The sequence below is a fragment of the Sphaerodactylus townsendi genome, linkage group LG16, assembly GCF_021028975.2.
Source record: "Sphaerodactylus townsendi isolate TG3544 linkage group LG16, MPM_Stown_v2.3, whole genome shotgun sequence".
NCBI classification, from domain to species: Eukaryota; Metazoa; Chordata; class Lepidosauria; order Squamata; family Sphaerodactylidae; genus Sphaerodactylus; species Sphaerodactylus townsendi.
In genome coordinates this window covers 28,725,725-28,751,027 of record NC_059440.1, presented here as the reverse complement: position 1 = coordinate 28,751,027, position 25,303 = coordinate 28,725,725, and the positions used below count along the sequence as shown (strand labels likewise).

The 25,303-nt window shown below is 64.9% G+C and overlaps 1 protein-coding gene across 1 annotated transcript in view; it reads left to right on the top strand.

Annotated features, from left to right (window-relative positions):
- Positions 1 to 25,303, top strand: part of PLEKHN1 (pleckstrin homology domain containing N1) — a 60,438-nt gene that overhangs the window by 13,792 nt on the left and 21,343 nt on the right. Inside the window, exons 4-5 of the mRNA XM_048518640.1 lie at positions 20,907 to 21,062; positions 24,272 to 24,421. Coding sequence (XP_048374597.1) covers positions 20,907 to 21,062; positions 24,272 to 24,421 — 306 coding nt within the window. The remainder of the gene's footprint in view (positions 1 to 20,906; positions 21,063 to 24,271; positions 24,422 to 25,303) is intronic.

Genomic DNA, 25,303 nt, shown 5'->3' with positions numbered 1-25,303 from the left:
AACATAATAAACATAAACATAAACAACTTTAATGTCATTGTGCACACACATTGTGCCTTGTGCCCACACAACGAAAATACAAAACAACGAAAATGCAAAACATCCCCCGATGAACATCTCTTCAATCCGCACACCCCAGCTTACAGCAATCCCTATACAGCCACCACCACGTCAACACATAGCCATGGAGTTCAGCATAGCCACAGCTCTAGGATAGAAGCTGTCTCTGAGCCGAGTTGTCCTGGTTTTCATGATCCTGTATCGTCTGCCAGATGGTAATTCCAGGTTTTTCCAGGGGAAGTGATTCCTATAATCTGGAGATCAGATGTCATACTAGAAAAACTCCAGGCCCTACCTGGAGACTGGCAACTGTAGTTTATGGACAAATTCTGTCCCATCTCTGAGCTTTTTTTGCTTTCTGTATGGAAGAGCACTAAGAACCTTGTGTCAATTATGTGATACACACTTACACATTTAGTTCTTAGTTCAGTGGTGGCGAACCTATGGCACGGGTGCCAGAGGTGGCACTCAGAGCCCTCTCTGTGGGCACGCACAAACAGAGTTTGTCATGTGGCGGGAAGTTGCACCCCCTCCACACACATCTAGGCTGGCCTGGGCTGCTGGGCTTGATTATTAGTATTAAACCTAAGACCTAGTTTTGGGAAAGCAGTGTAGGTATCCCTGTTAAGCGCTGTTAAACCCCACTGATTTTCACACGAAGAACTAAAGCACGATCTTTTATCAGGGAGTAAGCTCGGTTGCTGGCAATGGGGCTTGCTTGAGTAAACCCTCCTAGGGTCGTTGGAAGAGTTGCACAGTTCACCCGTTGGAAGAGTTGCATGGTTGCTTCAAAGCAAAGCCATCAACTACCACCAAGCTTACTCCCGAGTAATATGCGCCTTGGAGCCAACCGTTTTTTCTAAACTAAAACCTCAGTATTCAGGTTAAATTGCTGTGTTGGCACTTTGCGATAAATAAGTGGGTTTTGGGTTGCAATTTGGACACTCGGTCTCGAAAAGGTTCACCATCACTGTCTTAGTTAGTGTGTATGTCTGTGGTTTATGTATGTGGAACTGCATTAAAAAAGTGTAAAGGATTTATGTTATAAATGTAGCCACACATTGTGGACTGACAAGTGAATCAAAGCTTTATCTGGGATTAATCACAACGATCTAATTGTTACATGTGAACAGGATGGTGTAGAACGTTTGTAGTTTGCCTAGGGTTCCTCTTTATCAGCCACATCAAAACTCTTTGAACTAGTTCAGAGCATTTGGGGACCAGACAACCCTACTTTTCCTGTCCTGTATTCCCATTCTGCATCATACCCTTTCATTTGCCTACTCAAATAACTGACTTTTCTAGCATGCACCTTTATTACAGTATCTACCAATCTACAAACTTTGCTTTATATACCCACACACCAGCAATCCTTAATCAGATTTCTGCTATCCCAACCAAGACGCAATCTACAGCTGCCATCTAGCAAAACTGGGTATTACAAGCAATGGGTTGTAACCCATGGTTTCTACAAAGCAGGCAAGTGCTGGGTTCCTATTGGCCCGAGAAGCCTGGGAACACTGGAAAGATGAAATCTAGCAGCTACTTAATGGCCTAGAGGGTATCTAATTAAGGTTGGGTGTGTGGTTGTGGTAATACACAAAAATAGGTGGTGTGTTGAGGGGGTGTGAGAGCAGATGGAAGGAGCCATTGAAAATTCCCCATGTCCTTCCCTTCAGAGAGCATTAGACTTTCCTCAGTCACTGCCAATGATCAGGGAACTACGAGTGCATTATCTGTATAATTAAGTATTTGACTAGTGCTGGCCATTCACTACAGGTTATACAGAACTCTTTCATCGTTGATAGTCTGTGCCTAAAAGGCTTATGGTCGTGGGGGCAAATTTGCACAAATTTTTAAGGTGTAATTTTCACATGCCTGGCCACATTTTGAAATATGGCAGTGTTCTAAATGGTATTTTCCTATATTTTAATATACTCAATTAAGCCACTCTGCAATACCAACAATTCCAAAACTGTGTGCTAAGAAAGAACTGTCATGACAAATAATGAAAAAAGTGAGTTCAAAATACCCAGCTCACACGGAAGACTGTTTGCTGTGTCTCTATGTGAAATGCTATCATGAGCTTTCCTTATTCCAAACTGCTGTGAGTGTACATTTCTGCCGTATGACTGGATCATGCAATCATCCCTGATACAGCAAAATTTCACAATGGAAACACTTGGGGTGCAGGGATGACTCAATAAGGGTAGATAGTTCACACCTTTATGTACTCTTCGGGCATCAAAGCAATGTGTACCTGTGAAATCAATTCTGAAAAAAAGTGCACCTTGGCTATCAGTAGCTTGTGAAACATGCTATATGCTTTTCCAGTGCATCTGAGGCTCTGTTAAATTATAATTACTGGTTCCTCCGCTTTTCAGCCATTTTATGCTCCTACAGAAGAACACAATGACCCGTGTCTATCCTAATGAAAGGTTATCTTTAATAATTAAACACATTAAAATAAACTTTAAGTTAGATACGTTAGTGCCTGCCTGCAGCTTGTATGTGGAATGAAATCCACCAGTGGTGGGATCCAAAATTTTTAGTAACAGGTTCCCATGGTGGTGGGATTCAAACTGTGGCGTAGCGCCAATGGGGCAGGACGGGACACGATGGGGGCGTGGCCGGGCATTCCGGGGGCGGGGCATTCCTGGCCAGGGCTGTGGCAAGGACGCAGCCGCTGCTCCGGTCCTTGGGCGGGAAACGAATGCACGCAGGCGCAGGCTGCCACGCACGCCGGTGCACCTCCTGCTAGACTGCTTCAAGTTCTGCGCGCTACTGCCGAGAGGACGGGCGTAACTAAGGCAAGAATCACCAATTAGTAACCCCCCTCTCGGCACACACAAATAATTAGTAACCTACTCTCGAGAACCTGTGAGAACCTGCTGGATCCCACCTCTGAAATCCACCCTCTGTGCACTCCTTGCTGATTTCTGGGGTCACCAAGAAAGCTCGTTATTTTAGGTTGTGATTGAATGACTAGAGTCTCGGCTCTCACTCATCAAATCCCATTGTTCTGGATGACCCTTGTCAAGGTGAGTAGGATAAAGGTGTGCCCTTAGCTACAACCATGACACCATCCCAGCTGTGCTTAGGCACTTTTTAGCAGCTCTGCTTTCACCTGGGTGTTTCCACAGATGAACACTGAAACCAAAGCAAATGTGATTTGGGAGAATCCCGAAACTCACAGCAGTAACCCTGTGATGGAGTCTCTTTTCCTACATTTAAAGCTAAGAGGACCTGGATGGGGTGAAAGCAGCGTAGGCACAATTCCAGTGCAGTGTAGAAGATGGTTACTGAAACTCCTGCTTTTAGCACTAAAATGCACGGATGCTACTTAATTCGAACAGTCAAGGTATGAGCTACACCTTTAAAACCCAATTCAGTGTGATGCAGGACAACATTATGTTGTGGAACTCCTAAAATCATGTAGGTCCGTGGTGGCGAACCTTTGGCACTCCAGATGTTATGGACTACAATTCCCATCAGCCCCTTCCAACATGGCCAATTGGCCATGCTGGAAGGGGCTGATGGGAATTGTAGTCCATAACATCTGGAGTGCCAAACATCTGGAGTGCCAATTGGCCATGCTGGAAGGGGCTGATGGGAATTGTAGTCCATAACATCTGGAGTGCCAAAGGTTCGCCACCACTGATGTAGGTCATTGCCACGTAGCGCTTCTCAGTGTATGTACATTTCAATTCCTTTACGTTTCCAGCCTGTCCTACCAGAAATATTTAACTGGAATAAAGAAATCAATACATAAATTTTGTCTTCAGCAACCCTGTGAGGTAGGCTGGGGAGGGGAAAAACGATCTCTCTCAGATTGTCCAGTGAGCAATAATGAAAAGCAAAGACGGAAAATCAGGTTTCTATCACCCAAACATAATCCAGATATCACAGTAGGCAGCCATATTCTCTCTGCAACTTTTTAAAGAGAAACTTCCCTTCCAACTCTGCTCAGAAAAACTTCATTGTCAGTGGCTGCATATTTTTGTGTTATCTCTTCCAGAGCTGGCAGCTGATCAATAAAGCCAGCAGCAAATATTTAATCTTTTCTTTGCACTTTAATTGCCCCTCTGTGAAACTGTTAACTACTGTTTAGTAGCTATCTAATTCCAGATGCATGCTCTGTGATGCCCTATAGAGTCTAATTTATCCCTCTGGAATGTTCCTAATATAGTAGGGTGGAAAGATACCGCATTGTCACAGAAAGAGTGAGAGCATCACTGTGGTTATAACTGGAGAAATTCCCTAAGAGGAATTATCCATAATTTGAACAAAAACCTGGTTACAGACACAATCTTTCAATCTACTTTCAATATACTTTAGCAGTTGTTGGCAAGTAGAATTTGACATTTTACATAATAAAAGTCACTTGCAAAGTGGATTACAAGTGCATCATTCAGTTTGTGGGAAAGCACCAATAGATATTTTCAAAGAAGAATTCAAAAGCATACACACTCCTACACCAGGAAGGTTTGAGAAAGCAACCAGAAATGAGTGAGATCCTAGCTACCGTTATATTCTACCTTCTATTCTGTTCCATTTCCATTTATTTGCCGTCCTTTGACTACACGCTGAAGAATGCTGTGTAGCTTGAAGCCATACATACCGTGTTTCCCCGAATATAAGACAGTGTCTTATATTAATTTTTGCTCCCAAAGATGTGCTATGTCTTATTTTCAGGGGATGTCTTATTTTTCCTGTGTTCTGTTTGTCGGGCATGCTTCCAAACAAAAACTTTGCTATGTCCTACTTTCGGGGGATGCCTTATATTTCGCACTTCAGCAAAACCTCTACTATGTCTTATTTTTCAGGGATGTCTTATATTCGGGGAAACAGGGTATTACATCACCAGCAGAAGCGGTCCTTATAAAATATAAATCTTTTGTTTTCTTTGCACCCTAAGAGATCCTTGGTTAGTATGAGAACTTAAGTATCACACAAGCACACCCCTGATTTCATCTATGAAATATTAGCGCATATGCGCTGTTTTGAAAGGAGAAAGGTGCCGGAAATAAAATGCAAAATTTTGTTCATCCAGGTCTGGGTTCCAGAATTAAGTGTTCAGCTAGCATGTGGAGGATGTCTCAAACCACTATCATTCTGCATTAGGGATCACTCATGTTGTGGTAATTCACAACATGAATGATCCCTAATGAGCTCCACCGAATCCAATTTTGTAGCGCTAGCAAATTTCCTGGTGGTTAGCACGTTTCTCATTCCATGAGATAATGCAGCTGATTTATGAAGACCCCCACAGGGTTTTTCAAGGCAAGAGACAAACATAGGTGGTTTACCATTGTTTATTTAGAAGGTAGTCCCTAGATAGAGAGTAGACCACAGATTTTTGCAGGGAGGGGTCTCCCATCCAAGGACTAAGAGCTCATTTTATTTAGTTTCTGAGATCTCATTAAGATTGGGCTAATCTGAGCCATACTGGTGACATGAACAGAAAACGTTCCAATAAGGTAAACAGTAATAATGTATGTTAACATTGCGATTCTGAGCAAACCCGAAGAAGGTGTTTTTCTCCTTGCCAGACCGCTGGAGCCTGTCCCAAATGGTGTTGTTATCTGTCTATAGCGCTGCTAGGTTTTTATCCTGTTAGGGCCAGCAAAGCCAAAACAACACAAGATAAAAGGGGCTCACAAACAATTAACGCCTTGTCACTGGTTAACCAGTTCCTCTCTTGCTGATGATGGAGGATGAAGTGGGTGTTTTGGGAGGTGAAGCCCATGCCAGAGAGGTGAGGGAACGAACGCGCTCTCAGCAGAGCTGGGCTGGCTGTTAACTGCTGATCTTTCAGTTTATCTAGGGGCGGATTTTGCAGCTGTCTCGTTGGCATCAGCTGCTAGAAAGCAGACCCACATGGATTAGGCAGAGATATGAGCGATTAATTTCTGCCCTCCTGGATTGGGCTGTGGGCCTGGGATTCGAGCCTATGTTCAGCTTCAGGCTATGTGTGAACTTTTCCCTTCCTGACACTGCATGCATTTGGGTTGCCACAGATCTTTTCTGAACTGCTTTTACATGAGCTTTCCAAGGTCTGACTGGGGATAAAATATTATAGTTGCTCTCTGGCTGGAGGCAGTTGACAGATGAAAGCTATATAATAATAATCTACATCGTTGCTTACGTTGTACCATTCATCCCATGATCCGTCTCTGCTGAACAGGTCTTGCAGGTTTCTTGCAAGGCTCCAATAGCCTGCCACACCTGTTTCACCAAAAATGAGTGGAGCGTTAGAAAGGAGCGTGTACAATAGTTCTCATGCGCTGCTTTCAACTTTATGAATTAAAAAGGCAACTGTCTGTTTCTAGTCTCTGTTAATGGACAAACACTAGAAAACAGAGTTAGGTGTTTGCCCAGACAGAGTTCAGGACACATGGTGATATTTAACCAAGCTCACAGCCTCATTCTCCTACACAGTATAGGCCTGGGGTCCTAACGTGACCCTTGAAATATGGTGAGGGCAACCCATACAGGCATTTTTATCCGTGGCTGGGAATGATTGTTTACAAAGCAAAAATGGTTTGGAAGACCCAGAGCAAAACTCTGAATGTACAGTGTAAAAAAGAAAGCAAAAGAAACCCTCATTTCCACGTTGGTCTTTGCTTCTAGAATTGTCCAGATATCACCTTCTGGAGATCTTCTGCTATTACCATTGATGTCCAGACGGTAGAGATCAGTTCCGCAAGAGAAAATTGCTGATTTGGAGGATGCACTCTTATGGCATTATTATACTCTGCTGAACTTTCTCTCCTTATTTATACCAATAAAAAGTATAACATAGTGAGGTTGGCCACGGATTGGCTGCCCCTTCATGAGGCTCTTGCCACATTCTGTCATCTCTGGCAGTGACCATATTGATTTCATCTTTGGGCGCTGCCAGCCCCTCCCAGCCTTAAGACCGGGTGTCACCAACATGGGTTTTAGGCTGCTGCCATGTAAATTGTTATGCTGAACATTGAATTTTAAATGTTTCTAGCTGTGCTTTAAGTTATTTATTGGTCATTACCTTGTATTGTGAACCGCCTAGAGCCCTCCGGGGATGAGGCAGTCTATGAAATCCAACAAATAAATTAAATAAATAAAATAGCTGGGAGAGGCTCTAAGTCAGCCAGGCCCTGCTCTGTGTGTGTGCGCGTGTGTGTGTGTGTGTTTGTTTGTTTTAATACAGGGAAGCCAGAGGTGGGATCCAGCAGGTTCTGACAGGTTCCCGAGAGTAGGTTACTAATTATTTGTGTGTGCTGAGAGGGGGTTGCTAATTGAAGATTTTGCCACGTGATTTTTGCCTTAGTTATGTCCCTCCTCTCAGCAGTAGCGTGCAGAACTTGAAGCAGTCTAGCAGGAGGTGCACCGGCGTGCATGGCAGCCTGCGCCTGCATGCATTCGTTTCCCACCAAGGACCGGCGCAGCGGCTGCGTCCTTGCCACAGCCCTGCCCAGGAATGCCCCTCCCCTGGAATGCCCGGCCACACCCCCGTCGTGCCCTGCCTTAGCCCTATGCATTTCATGCTTACTTCTACAGTTTGAACTCTACCCAGCATGGGAACCTGTTACTAAAATTTTTGGATCCCACCACTGAGGGAAGCCATACAAATACTCTGGTTGTATCTATCGGATAACACAATAAAGATTGCTTCTGGAGTTGTTTGTGACGAGGTGGGTGTAGAAAATGTTTGGTCTTTGCTGAGAAACCACAGAAACTAAGATGTGATTGGGGTGTTGTGGAGTTTCCAGACTGTATGGCTGTGTTCCAGCAGCATTTTCTCCTGATGTTTTGCTTGCATCTGTGACTGGCATCTCTAAAGATGCAGGCGAAACATCAGGAGAAAATGCTACCGGAACACGGCCATACAGTCCGGAACACCCACAACACCCCAGTGATTCCGGCCGTGGAAGCCTTCGACAATAAGATGTGATTGTATGGCTGAATACATATAAAGAAGTGTGTGGGAACAGACCTCCTAAGCTACGCACAGCTCCGCTTTGGAGAGCAGCGGCGGCTGACGCCTGGCAGCCTAAATTGAGCTCTCACTTTTGACTGGGTCTGGCAACCTCTTGTTTGGGGCAAACTCAATTAGCGCCTTTTCAGATCACTTAGCTGGGTTAATCATGCTGCTTGTAGAGGAGATTAATTTTAGCTTCTTTTAAAGCCCCCTCACCCGGCTTCTCTTCTGTAAAGCAAACAGGTGACATGGCAGAAAACACCCCAGGCTGGCATGGAGACCCAGCAACAAACACTTCTCTCATCTCTCTTTGCCTAAAGAGCAGGCATCTGTGCTTTGATTGCAAATATTGTCTCTTCCCTCTCCCCAGATGCCTCAGGGAGTGAAGGGGCGGGGGGGCTGCTAATCCAGGACAGAAATTTGGAGGTTTGGGAATATAGCCAGAGTACAGTCCGGTGGGGTCCCAGGTGAAGTCCGGGTAGAACTTGACTGGCCACATGTGCAAATCCACCGTAGGATCTGTCAAACTGTAGTCAGAGTCAGGAAAGAAGCTGGTGAGTTGTAATCAGAGGTGGGATCCAGCAGGTTCTCACCCGTTCCCGAGAGTGGGTTACTAATTATTTGTGTGTGCCGAGAGGGGGTTACTAATTGGGTCTGCTTTTCCTTTAGAAATTCCATTAGGTCCAAGAATCATAAAGTCCTGTTGTTTCCTATGTGGCTGGTTAGCGAAGGTAGAAAATGGGAGATAATTCTCCCTGTTGGGCTGTTTTAAAAACATCTTTTAGTAATATGGTAAAGTTCCTTGTTTAAGGAAAGTCTCCTTCTTTTGATTTCTAGAAACAAAATTAAGTATTTGAAAGTATTAAGTATTTGACAGGCAGTCAATTAGAGGAGAAGTAGTTGTTTCTGTTGGCAGGAGACGATAGGACTTGCTATAATGAGTTTAAATTATGGACAGAAAGATACCAGCTGGAAATTAGGAACTTTTTTTTTACAGTAACAGAGAAATTATTAATGCCCCGCCCCCGGAATGCCAGGCTACACCCCCGTCGTGCCCCGCCCAGCCCCATTGGCGCTACACCACTGTTTGAATCCCACCACTATGGGAACCTGTTACTAAAAATTTTGGATCCCACCACTGGTTGTAATTGTATTCGGGATAGAAACGGGTTGATTGTATGCAGATAGGGTTGTCACCTGCAGGCAATAGTGTACCTAGGGTGGCCTGAGGGGGCTCACGGTCCAGGTGCCACTTTCTAGGGGCACATTTTGGGCCATTTCCCCCACCCCTGGCAAATGCACCCCAGTCAGGAACTCCACGTAGAGTTCAAGACAGAGGTGCAGTTGAATGCTGGTGAGCAGAGCTGGTCCCCAGCCTGTCTCTACGTGGAGGTTGGGTGTGCGGCCAGCTGGCTTGCCCCTTGCCCGGTCTCCATGAGCAGCAAGGGCCTCCTTGCGTCAGCTGGACTTGCTTCTAGCCTGCAACTTAGAGCTGGATCCAAGACCAGCTGAGGCTGGGCTCAGACTGACCTCAGAGCCTGTCCCCTCTAGCTTTATACTGTTGGCTCCACCCCCAAGCTCCACCCCCAACCCAATATGGAGCTTGGGTTTGGAGCCATCTGTCAAAAGTTAGAGAAGGACATGCTCTGAGGTCAGTCTGAGCATGGCCTCAGTTGCCCTTGGATCCAGCTGGGCTGAGGCTAGGGCCCTTGCCGCTCCAATCTGCACATGAGGGCAGGATGAGGCTGGCTGGCCCCGGTCCCAACCTCCATGTGCAGATTGGGGTGGGGCCAGCCCTGCTTGCCAGTGTGAATCCTGGGCACCATTTTAGGTCGGTATGCCCCTGTGGGTTCTTCCTGTAGCTATGGCAGGGGTAGGGAACCTGCGGCTCTCCAGATGTTCAGGAACTACAATTCCCATCAGCCTCTGTCAGCATGGCCAATTGGCCATGCTGGTAGGGGCTGATGGGAATTGTAGTTCCTGAACATCTGGAGCCCACCCCCCCCCCCCCCCACCCCCCCCCCCCCCCACCCCCCCCCCCCCCCACCCCCCCCCCCCCCCACCCCCCCCCCCCCCCACCCCCCCCCCCCCCCACCCCCCCCCCCCCCCACCCCCCCCCCCCCCCACCCCCCCCCCCCCCCACCCCCCCCCCCCCCCACCCCCCCCCCCCCCCACCCCCCCCCCCCCCCACCCCCCCCCCCCCCCACCCCCCCCCCCCCCCACCCCCCCCCCCCCCCACCCCCCCCCCCCCCCACCCCCCCCCCCCCCCACCCCCCCCCCCCCCCACCCCCCCCCCCCCCCACCCCCCCCCCCCCCCACCCCCCCCCCCCCCCACCCCCCCCCCCCCCCACCCCCCCCCCCCCCCACCCCCCCCCCCCCCCACCCCCCCCCCCCCCCACCCCCCCCCCCCCCCACCCCCCCCCCCCCCCACCCCCCCCCCCCCCCACCCCCCCCCCCCCCCACCCCCCCCCCCCCCCACCCCCCCCCCCCCCCACCCCCCCCCCCCCCCACCCCCCCCCCCCCCCACCCCCCCCCCCCCCCACCCCCCCCCCCCCCCACCCCCCCCCCCCCCCACCCCCCCCCCCCCCCACCCCCCCCCCCCCCCACCCCCCCCCCCCCCCACCCCCCCCCCCCCCCACCCCCCCCCCCCCCCACCCCCCCCCCCCCCCACCCCCCCCCCCCCCCACCCCCCCCCCCCCCCACCCCCCCCCCCCCCCACCCCCCCCCCCCCCCACCCCCCCCCCCCCCCACCCCCCCCCCCCCCCACCCCCCCCCCCCCCCACCCCCCCCCCCCCCCACCCCCCCCCCCCCCCACCCCCCCCCCCCCCCACCCCCCCCCCCCCCCACCCCCCCCCCCCCCCACCCCCCCCCCCCCCCACCCCCCCCCCCCCCCACCCCCCCCCCCCCCCACCCCCCCCCCCCCCCACCCCCCCCCCCCCCCACCCCCCCCCCCCCCCACCCCCCCCCCCCCCCACCCCCCCCCCCCCCCACCCCCCCCCCCCCCCACCCCCCCCCCCCCCCACCCCCCCCCCCCCCCACCCCCCCCCCCCCCCACCCCCCCCCCCCCCCACCCCCCCCCCCCCCCACCCCCCCCCCCCCCCACCCCCCCCCCCCCCCACCCCCCCCCCCCCCCACCCCCCCCCCCCCCCACCCCCCCCCCCCCCCACCCCCCCCCCCCCCCACCCCCCCCCCCCCCCACCCCCCCCCCCCCCCACCCCCCCCCCCCCCCACCCCCCCCCCCCCCCACCCCCCCCCCCCCCCACCCCCCCCCCCCCCCACCCCCCCCCCCCCCCACCCCCCCCCCCCCCCACCCCCCCCCCCCCCCACCCCCCCCCCCCCCCACCCCCCCCCCCCCCCACCCCCCCCCCCCCCCACCCCCCCCCCCCCCCACCCCCCCCCCCCCCCACCCCCCCCCCCCCCCACCCCCCCCCCCCCCCACCCCCCCCCCCCCCCACCCCCCCCCCCCCCCACCCCCCCCCCCCCCCACCCCCCCCCCCCCCCACCCCCCCCCCCCCCCACCCCCCCCCCCCCCCACCCCCCCCCCCCCCCACCCCCCCCCCCCCCCACCCCCCCCCCCCCCCACCCCCCCCCCCCCCCACCCCCCCCCCCCCCCACCCCCCCCCCCCCCCACCCCCCCCCCCCCCCACCCCCCCCCCCCCCCACCCCCCCCCCCCCCCACCCCCCCCCCCCCCCACCCCCCCCCCCCCCCACCCCCCCCCCCCCCCACCCCCCCCCCCCCCCACCCCCCCCCCCCCCCACCCCCCCCCCCCCCCACCCCCCCCCCCCCCCACCCCCCCCCCCCCCCACCCCCCCCCCCCCCCACCCCCCCCCCCCCCCACCCCCCCCCCCCCCCACCCCCCCCCCCCCCCACCCCCCCCCCCCCCCACCCCCCCCCCCCCCCACCCCCCCCCCCCCCCACCCCCCCCCCCCCCCACCCCCCCCCCCCCCCACCCCCCCCCCCCCCCACCCCCCCCCCCCCCCACCCCCCCCCCCCCCCACCCCCCCCCCCCCCCACCCCCCCCCCCCCCCACCCCCCCCCCCCCCCACCCCCCCCCCCCCCCACCCCCCCCCCCCCCCACCCCCCCCCCCCCCCACCCCCCCCCCCCCCCACCCCCCCCCCCCCCCACCCCCCCCCCCCCCCACCCCCCCCCCCCCCCACCCCCCCCCCCCCCCACCCCCCCCCCCCCCCACCCCCCCCCCCCCCCACCCCCCCCCCCCCCCACCCCCCCCCCCCCCCACCCCCCCCCCCCCCCACCCCCCCCCCCCCCCACCCCCCCCCCCCCCCACCCCCCCCCCCCCCCACCCCCCCCCCCCCCCACCCCCCCCCCCCCCCACCCCCCCCCCCCCCCACCCCCCCCCCCCCCCACCCCCCCCCCCCCCCACCCCCCCCCCCCCCCACCCCCCCCCCCCCCCACCCCCCCCCCCCCCCACCCCCCCCCCCCCCCACCCCCCCCCCCCCCCACCCCCCCCCCCCCCCACCCCCCCCCCCCCCCACCCCCCCCCCCCCCCACCCCCCCCCCCCCCCACCCCCCCCCCCCCCCACCCCCCCCCCCCCCCACCCCCCCCCCCCCCCACCCCCCCCCCCCCCCACCCCCCCCCCCCCCCACCCCCCCCCCCCCCCACCCCCCCCCCCCCCCACCCCCCCCCCCCCCCACCCCCCCCCCCCCCCACCCCCCCCCCCCCCCACCCCCCCCCCCCCCCACCCCCCCCCCCCCCCACCCCCCCCCCCCCCCACCCCCCCCCCCCCCCACCCCCCCCCCCCCCCACCCCCCCCCCCCCCCACCCCCCCCCCCCCCCACCCCCCCCCCCCCCCACCCCCCCCCCCCCCCACCCCCCCCCCCCCCCACCCCCCCCCCCCCCCACCCCCCCCCCCCCCCACCCCCCCCCCCCCCCACCCCCCCCCCCCCCCACCCCCCCCCCCCCCCACCCCCCCCCCCCCCCACCCCCCCCCCCCCCCACCCCCCCCCCCCCCCACCCCCCCCCCCCCCCACCCCCCCCCCCCCCCACCCCCCCCCCCCCCCACCCCCCCCCCCCCCCACCCCCCCCCCCCCCCACCCCCCCCCCCCCCCACCCCCCCCCCCCCCCACCCCCCCCCCCCCCCACCCCCCCCCCCCCCCACCCCCCCCCCCCCCCACCCCCCCCCCCCCCCACCCCCCCCCCCCCCCACCCCCCCCCCCCCCCACCCCCCCCCCCCCCCACCCCCCCCCCCCCCCACCCCCCCCCCCCCCCACCCCCCCCCCCCCCCACCCCCCCCCCCCCCCACCCCCCCCCCCCCCCACCCCCCCCCCCCCCCACCCCCCCCCCCCCCCACCCCCCCCCCCCCCCACCCCCCCCCCCCCCCACCCCCCCCCCCCCCCACCCCCCCCCCCCCCCACCCCCCCCCCCCCCCACCCCCCCCCCCCCCCACCCCCCCCCCCCCCCACCCCCCCCCCCCCCCACCCCCCCCCCCCCCCACCCCCCCCCCCCCCCACCCCCCCCCCCCCCCACCCCCCCCCCCCCCCACCCCCCCCCCCCCCCACCCCCCCCCCCCCCCACCCCCCCCCCCCCCCACCCCCCCCCCCCCCCACCCCCCCCCCCCCCCACCCCCCCCCCCCCCCACCCCCCCCCCCCCCCACCCCCCCCCCCCCCCACCCCCCCCCCCCCCCACCCCCCCCCCCCCCCACCCCCCCCCCCCCCCACCCCCCCCCCCCCCCACCCCCCCCCCCCCCCACCCCCCCCCCCCCCCACCCCCCCCCCCCCCCACCCCCCCCCCCCCCCACCCCCCCCCCCCCCCACCCCCCCCCCCCCCCACCCCCCCCCCCCCCCACCCCCCCCCCCCCCCACCCCCCCCCCCCCCCACCCCCCCCCCCCCCCACCCCCCCCCCCCCCCACCCCCCCCCCCCCCCACCCCCCCCCCCCCCCACCCCCCCCCCCCCCCACCCCCCCCCCCCCCCACCCCCCCCCCCCCCCACCCCCCCCCCCCCCCACCCCCCCCCCCCCCCACCCCCCCCCCCCCCCACCCCCCCCCCCCCCCACCCCCCCCCCCCCCCACCCCCCCCCCCCCCCACCCCCCCCCCCCCCCACCCCCCCCCCCCCCCACCCCCCCCCCCCCCCACCCCCCCCCCCCCCCACCCCCCCCCCCCCCCACCCCCCCCCCCCCCCACCCCCCCCCCCCCCCACCCCCCCCCCCCCCCACCCCCCCCCCCCCCCACCCCCCCCCCCCCCCACCCCCCCCCCCCCCCACCCCCCCCCCCCCCCACCCCCCCCCCCCCCCACCCCCCCCCCCCCCCACCCCCCCCCCCCCCCACCCCCCCCCCCCCCCACCCCCCCCCCCCCCCACCCCCCCCCCCCCCCACCCCCCCCCCCCCCCACCCCCCCCCCCCCCCACCCCCCCCCCCCCCCACCCCCCCCCCCCCCCACCCCCCCCCCCCCCCACCCCCCCCCCCCCCCACCCCCCCCCCCCCCCACCCCCCCCCCCCCCCACCCCCCCCCCCCCCCACCCCCCCCCCCCCCCACCCCCCCCCCCCCCCACCCCCCCCCCCCCCCACCCCCCCCCCCCCCCACCCCCCCCCCCCCCCACCCCCCCCCCCCCCCACCCCCCCCCCCCCCCACCCCCCCCCCCCCCCACCCCCCCCCCCCCCCACCCCCCCCCCCCCCCACCCCCCCCCCCCCCCACCCCCCCCCCCCCCCACCCCCCCCCCCCCCCACCCCCCCCCCCCCCCACCCCCCCCCCCCCCCACCCCCCCCCCCCCCCACCCCCCCCCCCCCCCACCCCCCCCCCCCCCCACCCCCCCCCCCCCCCACCCCCCCCCCCCCCCACCCCCCCCCCCCCCCACCCCCCCCCCCCCCCACCCCCCCCCCCCCCCACCCCCCCCCCCCCCCACCCCCCCCCCCCCCCACCCCCCCCCCCCCCCACCCCCCCCCCCCCCCACCCCCCCCCCCCCCCACCCCCCCCCCCCCCCACCCCCCCCCCCCCCCACCCCCCCCCCCCCCCACCCCCCCCCCCCCCCACCCCCCCCCCCCCCCACCCCCCCCCCCCCCCACCCCCCCCCCCCCCCACCCCCCCCCCCCCCCACCCCCCCCCCCCCCCACCCCCCCCCCCCCCCACCCCCCCCCCCCCCCACCCCCCCCCCCCCCCACCCCCCCCCCCCCCCACCCCCCCCCCCCCCCACCCCCCCCCCCCCCCACCCCCCCCCCCCCCCACCCCCCCCCCCCCCCACCCCCCCCCCCCCCCACCCCCCCCCCCCCCCACCCCCCCCCCCCCCCACCCCCCCCCCCCCCCACCCCCCCCCCCCCCCACCCCCCCCCCCCCCCACCCCCCCCCCCCCCCACCCCCCCCCCCCCCCACCCCCCCCCCCCCCCACCCCCCCCCCCCCCCACCCCCCCCCCCCCCCACCCCCCCCCCCCCCCACCCCCCCCCCCCCCCACCCCCCCCCCCCCCCACCCCCCCCCCCCCCCACCCCCCCCCCCCCCCACCCCCCCCCCCCCCCACCCCCCCCCCCCCCCACCCCCCCCCCCCCCCACCCCCCCCCCCCCCCACCCCCCCCCCCCCCCACCCCCCCCCCCCCCCACCCCCCCCCCCCCCCACCCCCCCCCCCCCCCACCCCCCCCCCCCCCCACCCCCCCCCCCCCCCACCCCCCCCCCCCCCCACCCCCCCCCCCCCCCACCCCCCCCCCCCCCCACCCCCCCCCCCCCCCACCCCCCCCCCCCCCCACCCCCCCCCCCCCCCACCCCCCCCCCCCCCCACCCCCCCCCCCCCCCACCCCCCCCCCCCCCCACCCCCCCCCCCCCCCACCCCCCCCCCCCCCCACCCCCCCCCCCCCCCACCCCCCCCCCCCCCCACCCCCCCCCCCCCCCACCCCCCCCCCCCCCCACCCCCCCCCCCCCCCACCCCCCCCCCCCCCCACCCCCCCCCCCCCCCACCCCCCCCCCCCCCCACCCCCCCCCCCCCCCACCCCCCCCCCCCCCCACCCCCCCCCCCCCCCACCCCCCCCCCCCCCCACCCCCCCCCCCCCCCACCCCCCCCCCCCCCCACCCCCCCCCCCCCCCACCCCCCCCCCCCCCCACCCCCCCCCCCCCCCACCCCCCCCCCCCCCCACCCCCCCCCCCCCCCACCCCCCCCCCCCCCCACCCCCCCCCCCCCCCACCCCCCCCCCCCCCCACCCCCCCCCCCCCCCACCCCCCCCCCCCCCCACCCCCCCCCCCCCCCACCCCCCCCCCCCCCCACCCCCCCCCCCCCCCACCCCCCCCCCCCCCCACCCCCCCCCCCCCCCACCCCCCCCCCCCCCCACCCCCCCCCCCCCCCACCCCCCCCCCCCCCCACCCCCCCCCCCCCCCACCCCCCCCCCCCCCCACCCCCCCCCCCCCCCACCCCCCCCCCCCCCCACCCCCCCCCCCCCCCACCCCCCCCCCCCCCCACCCCCCCCCCCCCCCACCCCCCCCCCCCCCCACCCCCCCCCCCCCCCACCCCCCCCCCCCCCCACCCCCCCCCCCCCCCACCCCCCCCCCCCCCCACCCCCCCCCCCCCCCACCCCCCCCCCCCCCCACCCCCCCCCCCCCCCACCCCCCCCCCCCCCCACCCCCCCCCCCCCCCACCCCCCCCCCCCCCCACCCCCCCCCCCCCCCACCCCCCCCCCCCCCCACCCCCCCCCCCCCCCACCCCCCCCCCCCCCCACCCCCCCCCCCCCCCACCCCCCCCCCCCCCCACCCCCCCCCCCCCCCACCCCCCCCCCCCCCCACCCCCCCCCCCCCCCACCCCCCCCCCCCCCCACCCCCCCCCCCCCCCACCCCCCCCCCCCCCCACCCCCCCCCCCCCCCACCCCCCCCCCCCCCCACCCCCCCCCCCCCCCACCCCCCCCCCCCCCCACCCCCCCCCCCCCCCACCCCCCCCCCCCCCCACCCCCCCCCCCCCCCACCCCCCCCCCCCCCCACCCCCCCCCCCCCCCACCCCCCCCCCCCCCCACCCCCCCCCCCCCCCACCCCCCCCCCCCCCCACCCCCCCCCCCCCCCACCCCCCCCCCCCCCCACCCCCCCCCCCCCCCACCCCCCCCCCCCCCCACCCCCCCCCCCCCCCACCCCCCCCCCCCCCCACCCCCCCCCCCCCCCACCCCCCCCCCCCCCCACCCCCCCCCCCCCCCACCCCCCCCCCCCCCCACCCCCCCCCCCCCCCACCCCCCCCCCCCCCCACCCCCCCCCCCCCCCACCCCCCCCCCCCCCCACCCCCCCCCCCCCCCACCCCCCCCCCCCCCCACCCCCCCCCCCCCCCACCCCCCCCCCCCCCCACCCCCCCCCCCCCCCACCCCCCCCCCCCCCCACCCCCCCCCCCCCCCACCCCCCCCCCCCCCCACCCCCCCCCCCCCCCACCCCCCCCCCCCCCCACCCCCCCCCCCCCCCACCCCCCCCCCCCCCCACCCCCCCCCCCCCCCACCCCCCCCCCCCCCCACCCCCCCCCCCCCCCACCCCCCCCCCCCCCCACCCCCCCCCCCCCCCACCCCCCCCCCCCCCCACCCCCCCCCCCCCCCACCCCCCCCCCCCCCCACCCCCCCCCCCCCCCACCCCCCCCCCCCCCCACCCCCCCCCCCCCCCACCCCCCCCCCCCCCCACCCCCCCCCCCCCCCACCCCCCCCCCCCCCCACCCCCCCCCCCCCCCACCCCCCCCCCCCCCCACCCCCCCCCCCCCCCACCCCCCCCCCCCCCCACCCCCCCCCCCCCCCACCCCCCCCCCCCCCCACCCCCCCCCCCCCCCACCCCCCCCCCCCCCCACCCCCCCCCCCCCCCACCCCCCCCCCCCCCCACCCCCCCCCCCCCCCACCCCCCCCCCCCCCCACCCCCCCCCCCCCCCACCCCCCCCCCCCCCCACCCCCCCCCCCCCCCACCCCCCCCCCCCCCCACCCCCCCCCCCCCCCACCCCCCCCCCCCCCCACCCCCCCCCCCCCCCACCCCCCCCCCCCCCCACCCCCCCCCCCCCCCACCCCCCCCCCCCCCCACCCCCCCCCCCCCCCACCCCCCCCCCCCCCCACCCCCCCCCCCCCCCACCCCCCCCCCCCCCCACCCCCCCCCCCCCCCACCCCCCCCCCCCCCCACCCCCCCCCCCCCCCACCCCCCCCCCCCCCCACCCCCCCCCCCCCCCACCCCCCCCCCCCCCCACCCCCCCCCCCCCCCACCCCCCCCCCCCCCCACCCCCCCCCCCCCCCACCCCCCCCCCCCCCCACCCCCCCCCCCCCCCACCCCCCCCCCCCCCCACCCCCCCCCCCCCCCACCCCCCCCCCCCCCCACCCCCCCCCCCCCCCACCCCCCCCCCCCCCCACCCCCCCCCCCCCCCACCCCCCCCCCCCCCCACCCCCCCCCCCCCCCACCCCCCCCCCCCCCCACCCCCCCCCCCCCCCACCCCCCCCCCCCCCCACCCCCCCCCCCCCCCACCCCCCCCCCCCCCCACCCCCCCCCCCCCCCACCCCCCCCCCCCCCCACCCCCCCCCCCCCCCACCCCCCCCCCCCCCCACCCCCCCCCCCCCCCACCCCCCCCCCCCCCCACCCCCCCCCCCCCCCACCCCCCCCCCCCCCCACCCCCCCCCCCCCCCACCCCCCCCCCCCCCCACCCCCCCCCCCCCCCACCCCCCCCCCCCCCCACCCCCCCCCCCCCCCACCCCCCCCCCCCCCCACCCCCCCCCCCCCCCACCCCCCCCCCCCCCCACCCCCCCCCCCCCCCACCCCCCCCCCCCCCCACCCCCCCCCCCCCCCACCCCCCCCCCCCCCCACCCCCCCCCCCCCCCACCCCCCCCCCCCCCCACCCCCCCCCCCCCCCACCCCCCCCCCCCCCCACCCCCCCCCCCCCCCACCCCCCCCCCCCCCCACCCCCCCCCCCCCCCACCCCCCCCCCCCCCCACCCCCCCCCCCCCCCACCCCCCCCCCCCCCCACCCCCCCCCCCCCCCACCCCCCCCCCCCCCCACCCCCCCCCCCCCCCACCCCCCCCCCCCCCCACCCCCCCCCCCCCCCACCCCCCCCCCCCCCCACCCCCCCCCCCCCCCACCCCCCCCCCCCCCCACCCCCCCCCCCCCCCACCCCCCCCCCCCCCCACCCCCCCCCCCCCCCACCCCCCCCCCCCCCCACCCCCCCCCCCCCCCACCCCCCCCCCCCCCCACCCCCCCCCCCCCCCACCCCCCCCCCCCCCCACCCCCCCCCCCCCCCACCCCCCCCCCCCCCCACCCCCCCCCCCCCCCACCCCCCCCCCCCCCCACCCCCCCCCCCCCCCACCCCCCCCCCCCCCCACCCCCCCCCCCCCCCACCCCCCCCCCCCCCCACCCCCCCCCCCCCCCACCCCCCCCCCCCCCCACCCCCCCCCCCCCCCACCCCCCCCCCCCCCCACCCCCCCCCCCCCCCACCCCCCCCCCCCCCCACCCCCCCCCCCCCCCACCCCCCCCCCCCCCCACCCCCCCCCCCCCCCACCCCCCCCCCCCCCCACCCCCCCCCCCCCCCACCCCCCCCCCCCCCCACCCCCCCCCCCCCCCACCCCCCCCCCCCCCCACCCCCCCCCCCCCCCACCCCCCCCCCCCCCCACCCCCCCCCCCCCCCACCCCCCCCCCCCCCCACCCCCCCCCCCCCCCACCCCCCCCCCCCCCCACCCCCCCCCCCCCCCACCCCCCCCCCCCCCCACCCCCCCCCCCCCCCACCCCCCCCCCCCCCCACCCCCCCCCCCCCCCACCCCCCCCCCCCCCCACCCCCCCCCCCCCCCACCCCCCCCCCCCCCCACCCCCCCCCCCCCCCACCCCCCCCCCCCCCCACCCCCCCCCCCCCCCACCCCCCCCCCCCCCCACCCCCCCCCCCCCCCACCCCCCCCCCCCCCCACCCCCCCCCCCCCCCCCCCCCCCCCCCCCCCACCCCCCCCCCCCCCCACCCCCCACCCCACCCACCCCCCCCCACCCCCACCCCCCCCCCCCCCCACCCCCCCCCAGCACCCCCCCCACCACCACCCACACCCCCCAACCCCCCCCACCCCCCCCCCCCCCCACCCCCCCCCCCCCCAGATGTTCATGGACTACAATTCCCATCAGCCTCTGCCAGCATGGCTAAGTGGCAGGGCTGATGGGAATTGTAGTTCATGAACATCTGGGGGGCCATAGTTTGAAGACCCCTGATCTATATTGTCTGCTCAGACGGGCCGTGGCTCTCCCCAGCCTCGACCAGAGGACTTTCACGTCACTTCCAACCAGATCCTTTAACTGAAGATGCCAGGGTTTGAACCGGGGACTTTCTGCCTGCCAGGAAGATGTTCTGTCACTGAGCCACAACCCCTCTGATCTGAGCTATGACCACAGAATGACTCCACACTTTGCCATAGAGAGGAACACATCTCGCCATGACATGCCTGGGAAGATGCCAGTCATAGATGCAGGCAAAATGTTAGGAGCAAAAACTACTAGGTGGTGAAAGCCAGGAAGGTGTAGTTGTTAAGCGCAGGTAGATTCTAATCTGGAGAACCTGGTTTGATTCCCCACTCCTTCACCTGAGTGGCAGAGGCTTATCTGGTGGACCGGATGTGTTTCCACACTCCTACATTCCTGCTGGGTGGCCTTGGGCTAGTCACAATTCTCTCAGGACTCTCTCAGTCCCACCTACCTCACAAGGTGTCTGTTGTGGGGAGAGGAAGGGAAAGGAGCTTGTAGGCCACCTGGAGTCTCCTTTCAGGAGAGAAAGGTGGGGTATAAATAAACCAAACTCTCCTTCCTCTTCTCTTCTTCTACTAGACCACGACCATTGCCTGCTTCTGTGTAGCAGCACTGTACTTCCTTGGTGGTTTCTCATCTGACTACTAACCAGGATCAACCCTGCTTAGCTTTTGAGATCTGCTAAGATCAGGCTAGCCTAGACCACCCAGGTCAGAGTGGCAGAGCTTTGCCCTGTCGTAGTGTCAACATTTCCGCTGCTCTTTTTCTGCAGGTCCCTTGCTGAACCCTTTGATCGTCTACTGCCCCAACAGGCCGGAGCTGAACCGCTGGCTTTACCACTTAGAGAAACAGATTCATTTAAACGGAGGGAACCTTGACTTGCCCTTCCTGGCTCAGGTGAGTATCTGATGCTGATGTCAACCTAGATGCCGGCACACTGAGCAAAGTTGTGCAATAAGACCAGTGGCTCAAAGCTGCTGTTTGTTATGAGTCTCTTGCAATCCTTCCCTTTCTCTAGCGTTGACCACACATCGCAGTGCTGTTGTGACAACAGTCCTGGAGACGAGAAGGCTGAGGGTTTTTTTAAAAATAAATGCAACTTGAGGTTCTCGAGATGCTGAGTTCTATACCCACTAAATGTATATATATAAGTGTGGACCAATATAATTCGTTCCAGACCTGTTTCACAGTTTTATTGTGTTGAGTGCTCCACTCCACATCCTTCCAGTGCAAATTTCTGTGTGTAGATATATTCATGGTAAACATGTGGATATGAATTGTATATATAGTAGTGGCATGTTGGCCTGACCTGGACAGCCGAGGCTAGCCCAATCTCATTAGTTCATGGAAGCTCAGTGATGTCAGCCTTGATCAGTATTTGTATGGGAGACCATCAGGAAGAGAAGAAAAAGAGTTTGGATTTATACCCCATCTTTCTCTCCTGTAAGGAGACTCAAGGTGGCTTACAAGCTCCTTTCCCTTCCTCTCCCCACAACAGACACCCTGGGAGGTAGGTGGGACTGAGAGAGTCCTGAGAGAACTGTGACTAGCCCAAGGTCCCCCAACTGGAGTGTAGGAGTGCGGAAACACATCTGGTTCACCTGATAAGCCTCTGCCCCTCAGGTGGAGGAGTGGGGAATCAAACCCGGTTCTCCACATTAGAATCCACCTGCTCTTAACCACTACTCAGGGAATACATGGCTCGCTGACTCAGGGAATACATGGCTCGCTACACAAAGATAGACAGTGGCAAACCACTTCTGAGTATCGCTTGCCTTGAAAACCCTATGGCTGTGACTTGAGTTGTAGAAAATGGACAACTTTGTTACCGCTACTTTTAACGTTCCAAGCAAAAGGTTATATGCTCTTATCTGAAGGAAGGCCAAACTACACGTGAGGTTTGCATCCCTGGAATGGAATTGGAGACATGTAATTTGTCAGGACAAGTGTTTATTCTTCTCCCTACACACACACTATTTCCACAATCGTACAATCTCTCCCCTCACACTTGGATGGGAGACCACCTTGGAAGACTCTGCAAAGAAAGCAATGGTAAACCACCTCTGCTTTTCATTTGCTTTGAAAGCCCCTTGTTGGGGTCTCCACGAGTCCACTGTGACTTGACGGCACTTTACACACATAAGGGGGAAAAGGCAGGTGTGTGTATTGTACCTCTCTTTCCCTTTACTGGGACTTCAGGGGCCCATTCTGGATGTGAGGTGGAGGGGAAGAGTTAACAGCACTCTTTCCATGGTTGTGGCCTTGAGCTAGAGCCCCCTCCCTGCCTCTGAGGCTGCCAAATTACACGTCTGGTGATCCTATCAAAGGATATCAGCATCATGTGTGGTTTGGCCCTAAAACAATCTACAGGGTAAAAGGCAAGCTTTTTTGCACACGCGTGTTCTTGGCACACCCTCCTCTTCATTCTCCAGCCGTGGTCCTACCCTGCGTAAGATGGGCCTACCTTTTTTCCCTACAACAAAGGTTTTGCAGTGCGGGAAATTATGAGTTAGCAAGTATAAATTGGAAGCTGTCCCGGAATGCACACCTGTGAAGTTTTCTCCCTCCGCCCTCCAAACCAGCAAATGCAAAGCAGGCTGGCCACAGTGTTTTCGTTTCGGCCCTCTTGTCAGCAGTCCTTGGAAACTCCTTAGCCAGAAAGCTCTTCTCCAGTGTTACAAAATGAGTTTCTTTTTGGTGAATTCCCACGCATGAGTAATTCTGCCTGGGTTAGAAAAAGCAGAATGTGTCTGGGATGAGACAGAGATTGCTGAAGGAGTTTCTTGTCCACTCACAGTTTCCTGTCTGGCTCCTAACTATTCTTGCTTCTGCTGCCATATAAAAGAAAGGTGTTTTGGGTTGACTAAAGAGACGTGTTTGTTTACAGTGTTTTTACATTTTTTTTTCTCGTGCCATGAAAGGTATTCAAATGGCTTAGGGTTTTAAAAATCGGAGACGTTAGAACCGATGAAATGCTCAGACTAATTTACAGTACATCATTGTTAAACATCTTGTGAATCAGAGATGAAAGAAAAACTTGCGTGACCGGTTTGCTGGCGGTACTAGGTGGCTTAGAAATTCCAGCAACCAGCAATTCCGCTGTGTGGGAACCTTGTCTGTGTTTATAAGAGCAAGAAGTTCTGGCTTGATCCAGGCATTTCGCTCTTCTGAAGCTTGTTGATTTACTTTAGAACTGATAAAGCAACAACTTTTCGTTTATTGTTGAATATTTTCATGGCTGGAATGAAGTGGCTGTTGTGGATTTTCCAGGCTGTGTGGCCGTGGTCTGGTAGTTTTTGCTTCTAACATTCATGTGGGGGAAACGTTAGGAGCGAAAGCTACCAGACTGTGACCACACAGCCTAGAAAACCCACAACAGTCAACAGCTTTTGTGAACTATCTATCCCAAGCTTCCTCCAAGAAATTAAGGTTGGTTTATATGGCTATCCTCTCCTTTAACTGATTCTCACAACAACCTGGTGATGTGGGTTAGGAAGTGTTCGACTGGCTTAGGGTCTCCTGGCAAGTGGGGATTTGAGACCAGATCTCCACACCTAAAACATAACTAGCCTTGGCTGGATTAGACTAATGGTCCATCTAGGCCCATTATACGAGGAACACTTACCTCGGGGCTCTGAACTGTGCACTGGGGCTGCAGCGTGGTCTCCTCATGTTTCTCTGTTTACATGCAAGGACCGATTCACTGTTTTTCCTAGTTCCCTGCCCATCAAGTCCCTCTTAAAGGCACAGATCTCATCACACCCAGTAGTTGCAAGATAAACGTCTTTTTAAAAGCCCTTTAAATTGCAGTTTTATCGCTACATCTGTAATTGCAGTTATCTTGATATTGTAATCCCCCGCATAGAAGGAGGCAAAGCAGTTCCCTGAACCACGCTCTACTGAAGGAGGGGAATAAGTCCTAGAATTGATATCTCTCCCCCACCTTGCTCCATAGCAACTAATATTTCAAGGCATATTGCCTCTGAATATGGAAGTTTAATCACCATGGGTTATAAACTAACCCAGGGTCTGGAGCGCTTGCCCACGGCAAGTAAATTTGTATATTCCTGCGTCTACATTATTGTTCATTTTTGTCTTCCTTTTAGAATGACTGGAAGCAGAGTACCATTGGAAGGGAACAGCTGCGATGGTCTTTGCAGAATGCCCCCGTGCGGGAATGGAGAGGCACCCAGCGGGAGTCTCTGGGCGACATCCTCTGTGTCTCTAAAGTGAAGCTGCAGCATTTGCCATTCCAGGTGTGACAAGCAAAATAACATTTGATTTTGGGTGGCTGTTAGTCTTTTGGGGAGACCTGGGTTGGCAGGTTTCCCCTTGAATCTGGCAGATAGTCTATGGCTTGGCTCACTTGCTCGATTAATCCGATCAGCTTGCAGGACACTCACAATTTGGATACTGGGGATGGAGCTCTAGGGTAGGCTGACCAGACGTCCCGCTTTTGGCGGGACAGTCCCGCCTTCAAACAATTTGTCCCGCTTCCCGCGGGTCATTTCAATTGTCCCGCTTTTTGGAAGGCTGCCGCACTGCCTTCTGGGGCGCAAGGCAGTGCGGCAGCCTCCCACGTGCGCGGCCGCAGGAGCGCACTGCCTTCTGGGGTGCTGCTGTTTCCCGCCCTGTCACAGGGCGGGAAACGGGAGCGCCCCAGAAAACCGTGCACTCCTGCGGCCGCTCGCGCATGCAGGAGAGTTTGGGCAGAGTTGTGAATAGCCTTTTCAAAAAAAGAGAGATAAATTCAGTGACTTGTATCAACTAAGCACATTTGCACATTTGCAGGAGTTCTGCAGGGCCGGGAAGTCCAATACCAAACCGTAAAAAATAATGTTTTACCCACCCTTTTACCTTCTGAGGTTTGCGATGCATGGTTTATGCCATCTTCATAGCTACAAGGGATAGGTTCTTAGTGGAGGGAAGGTAGTGTCGTATGGCCCGATCTCATCAGATCTCGGAAGCTAAGCAGGGTCAATATCTGTATGGGAGACCACCAAGAAAGACTCTGTAAAGGAAGGCATCCCTTATGTGTCTCACTAACCCTGAAAGCCCCTTACTGAGGTCTCCATAAGTCGGTTGCAACTTGGCATCAAACATACATACAAGATTCTCAGGAAGTTTTATTCCATACC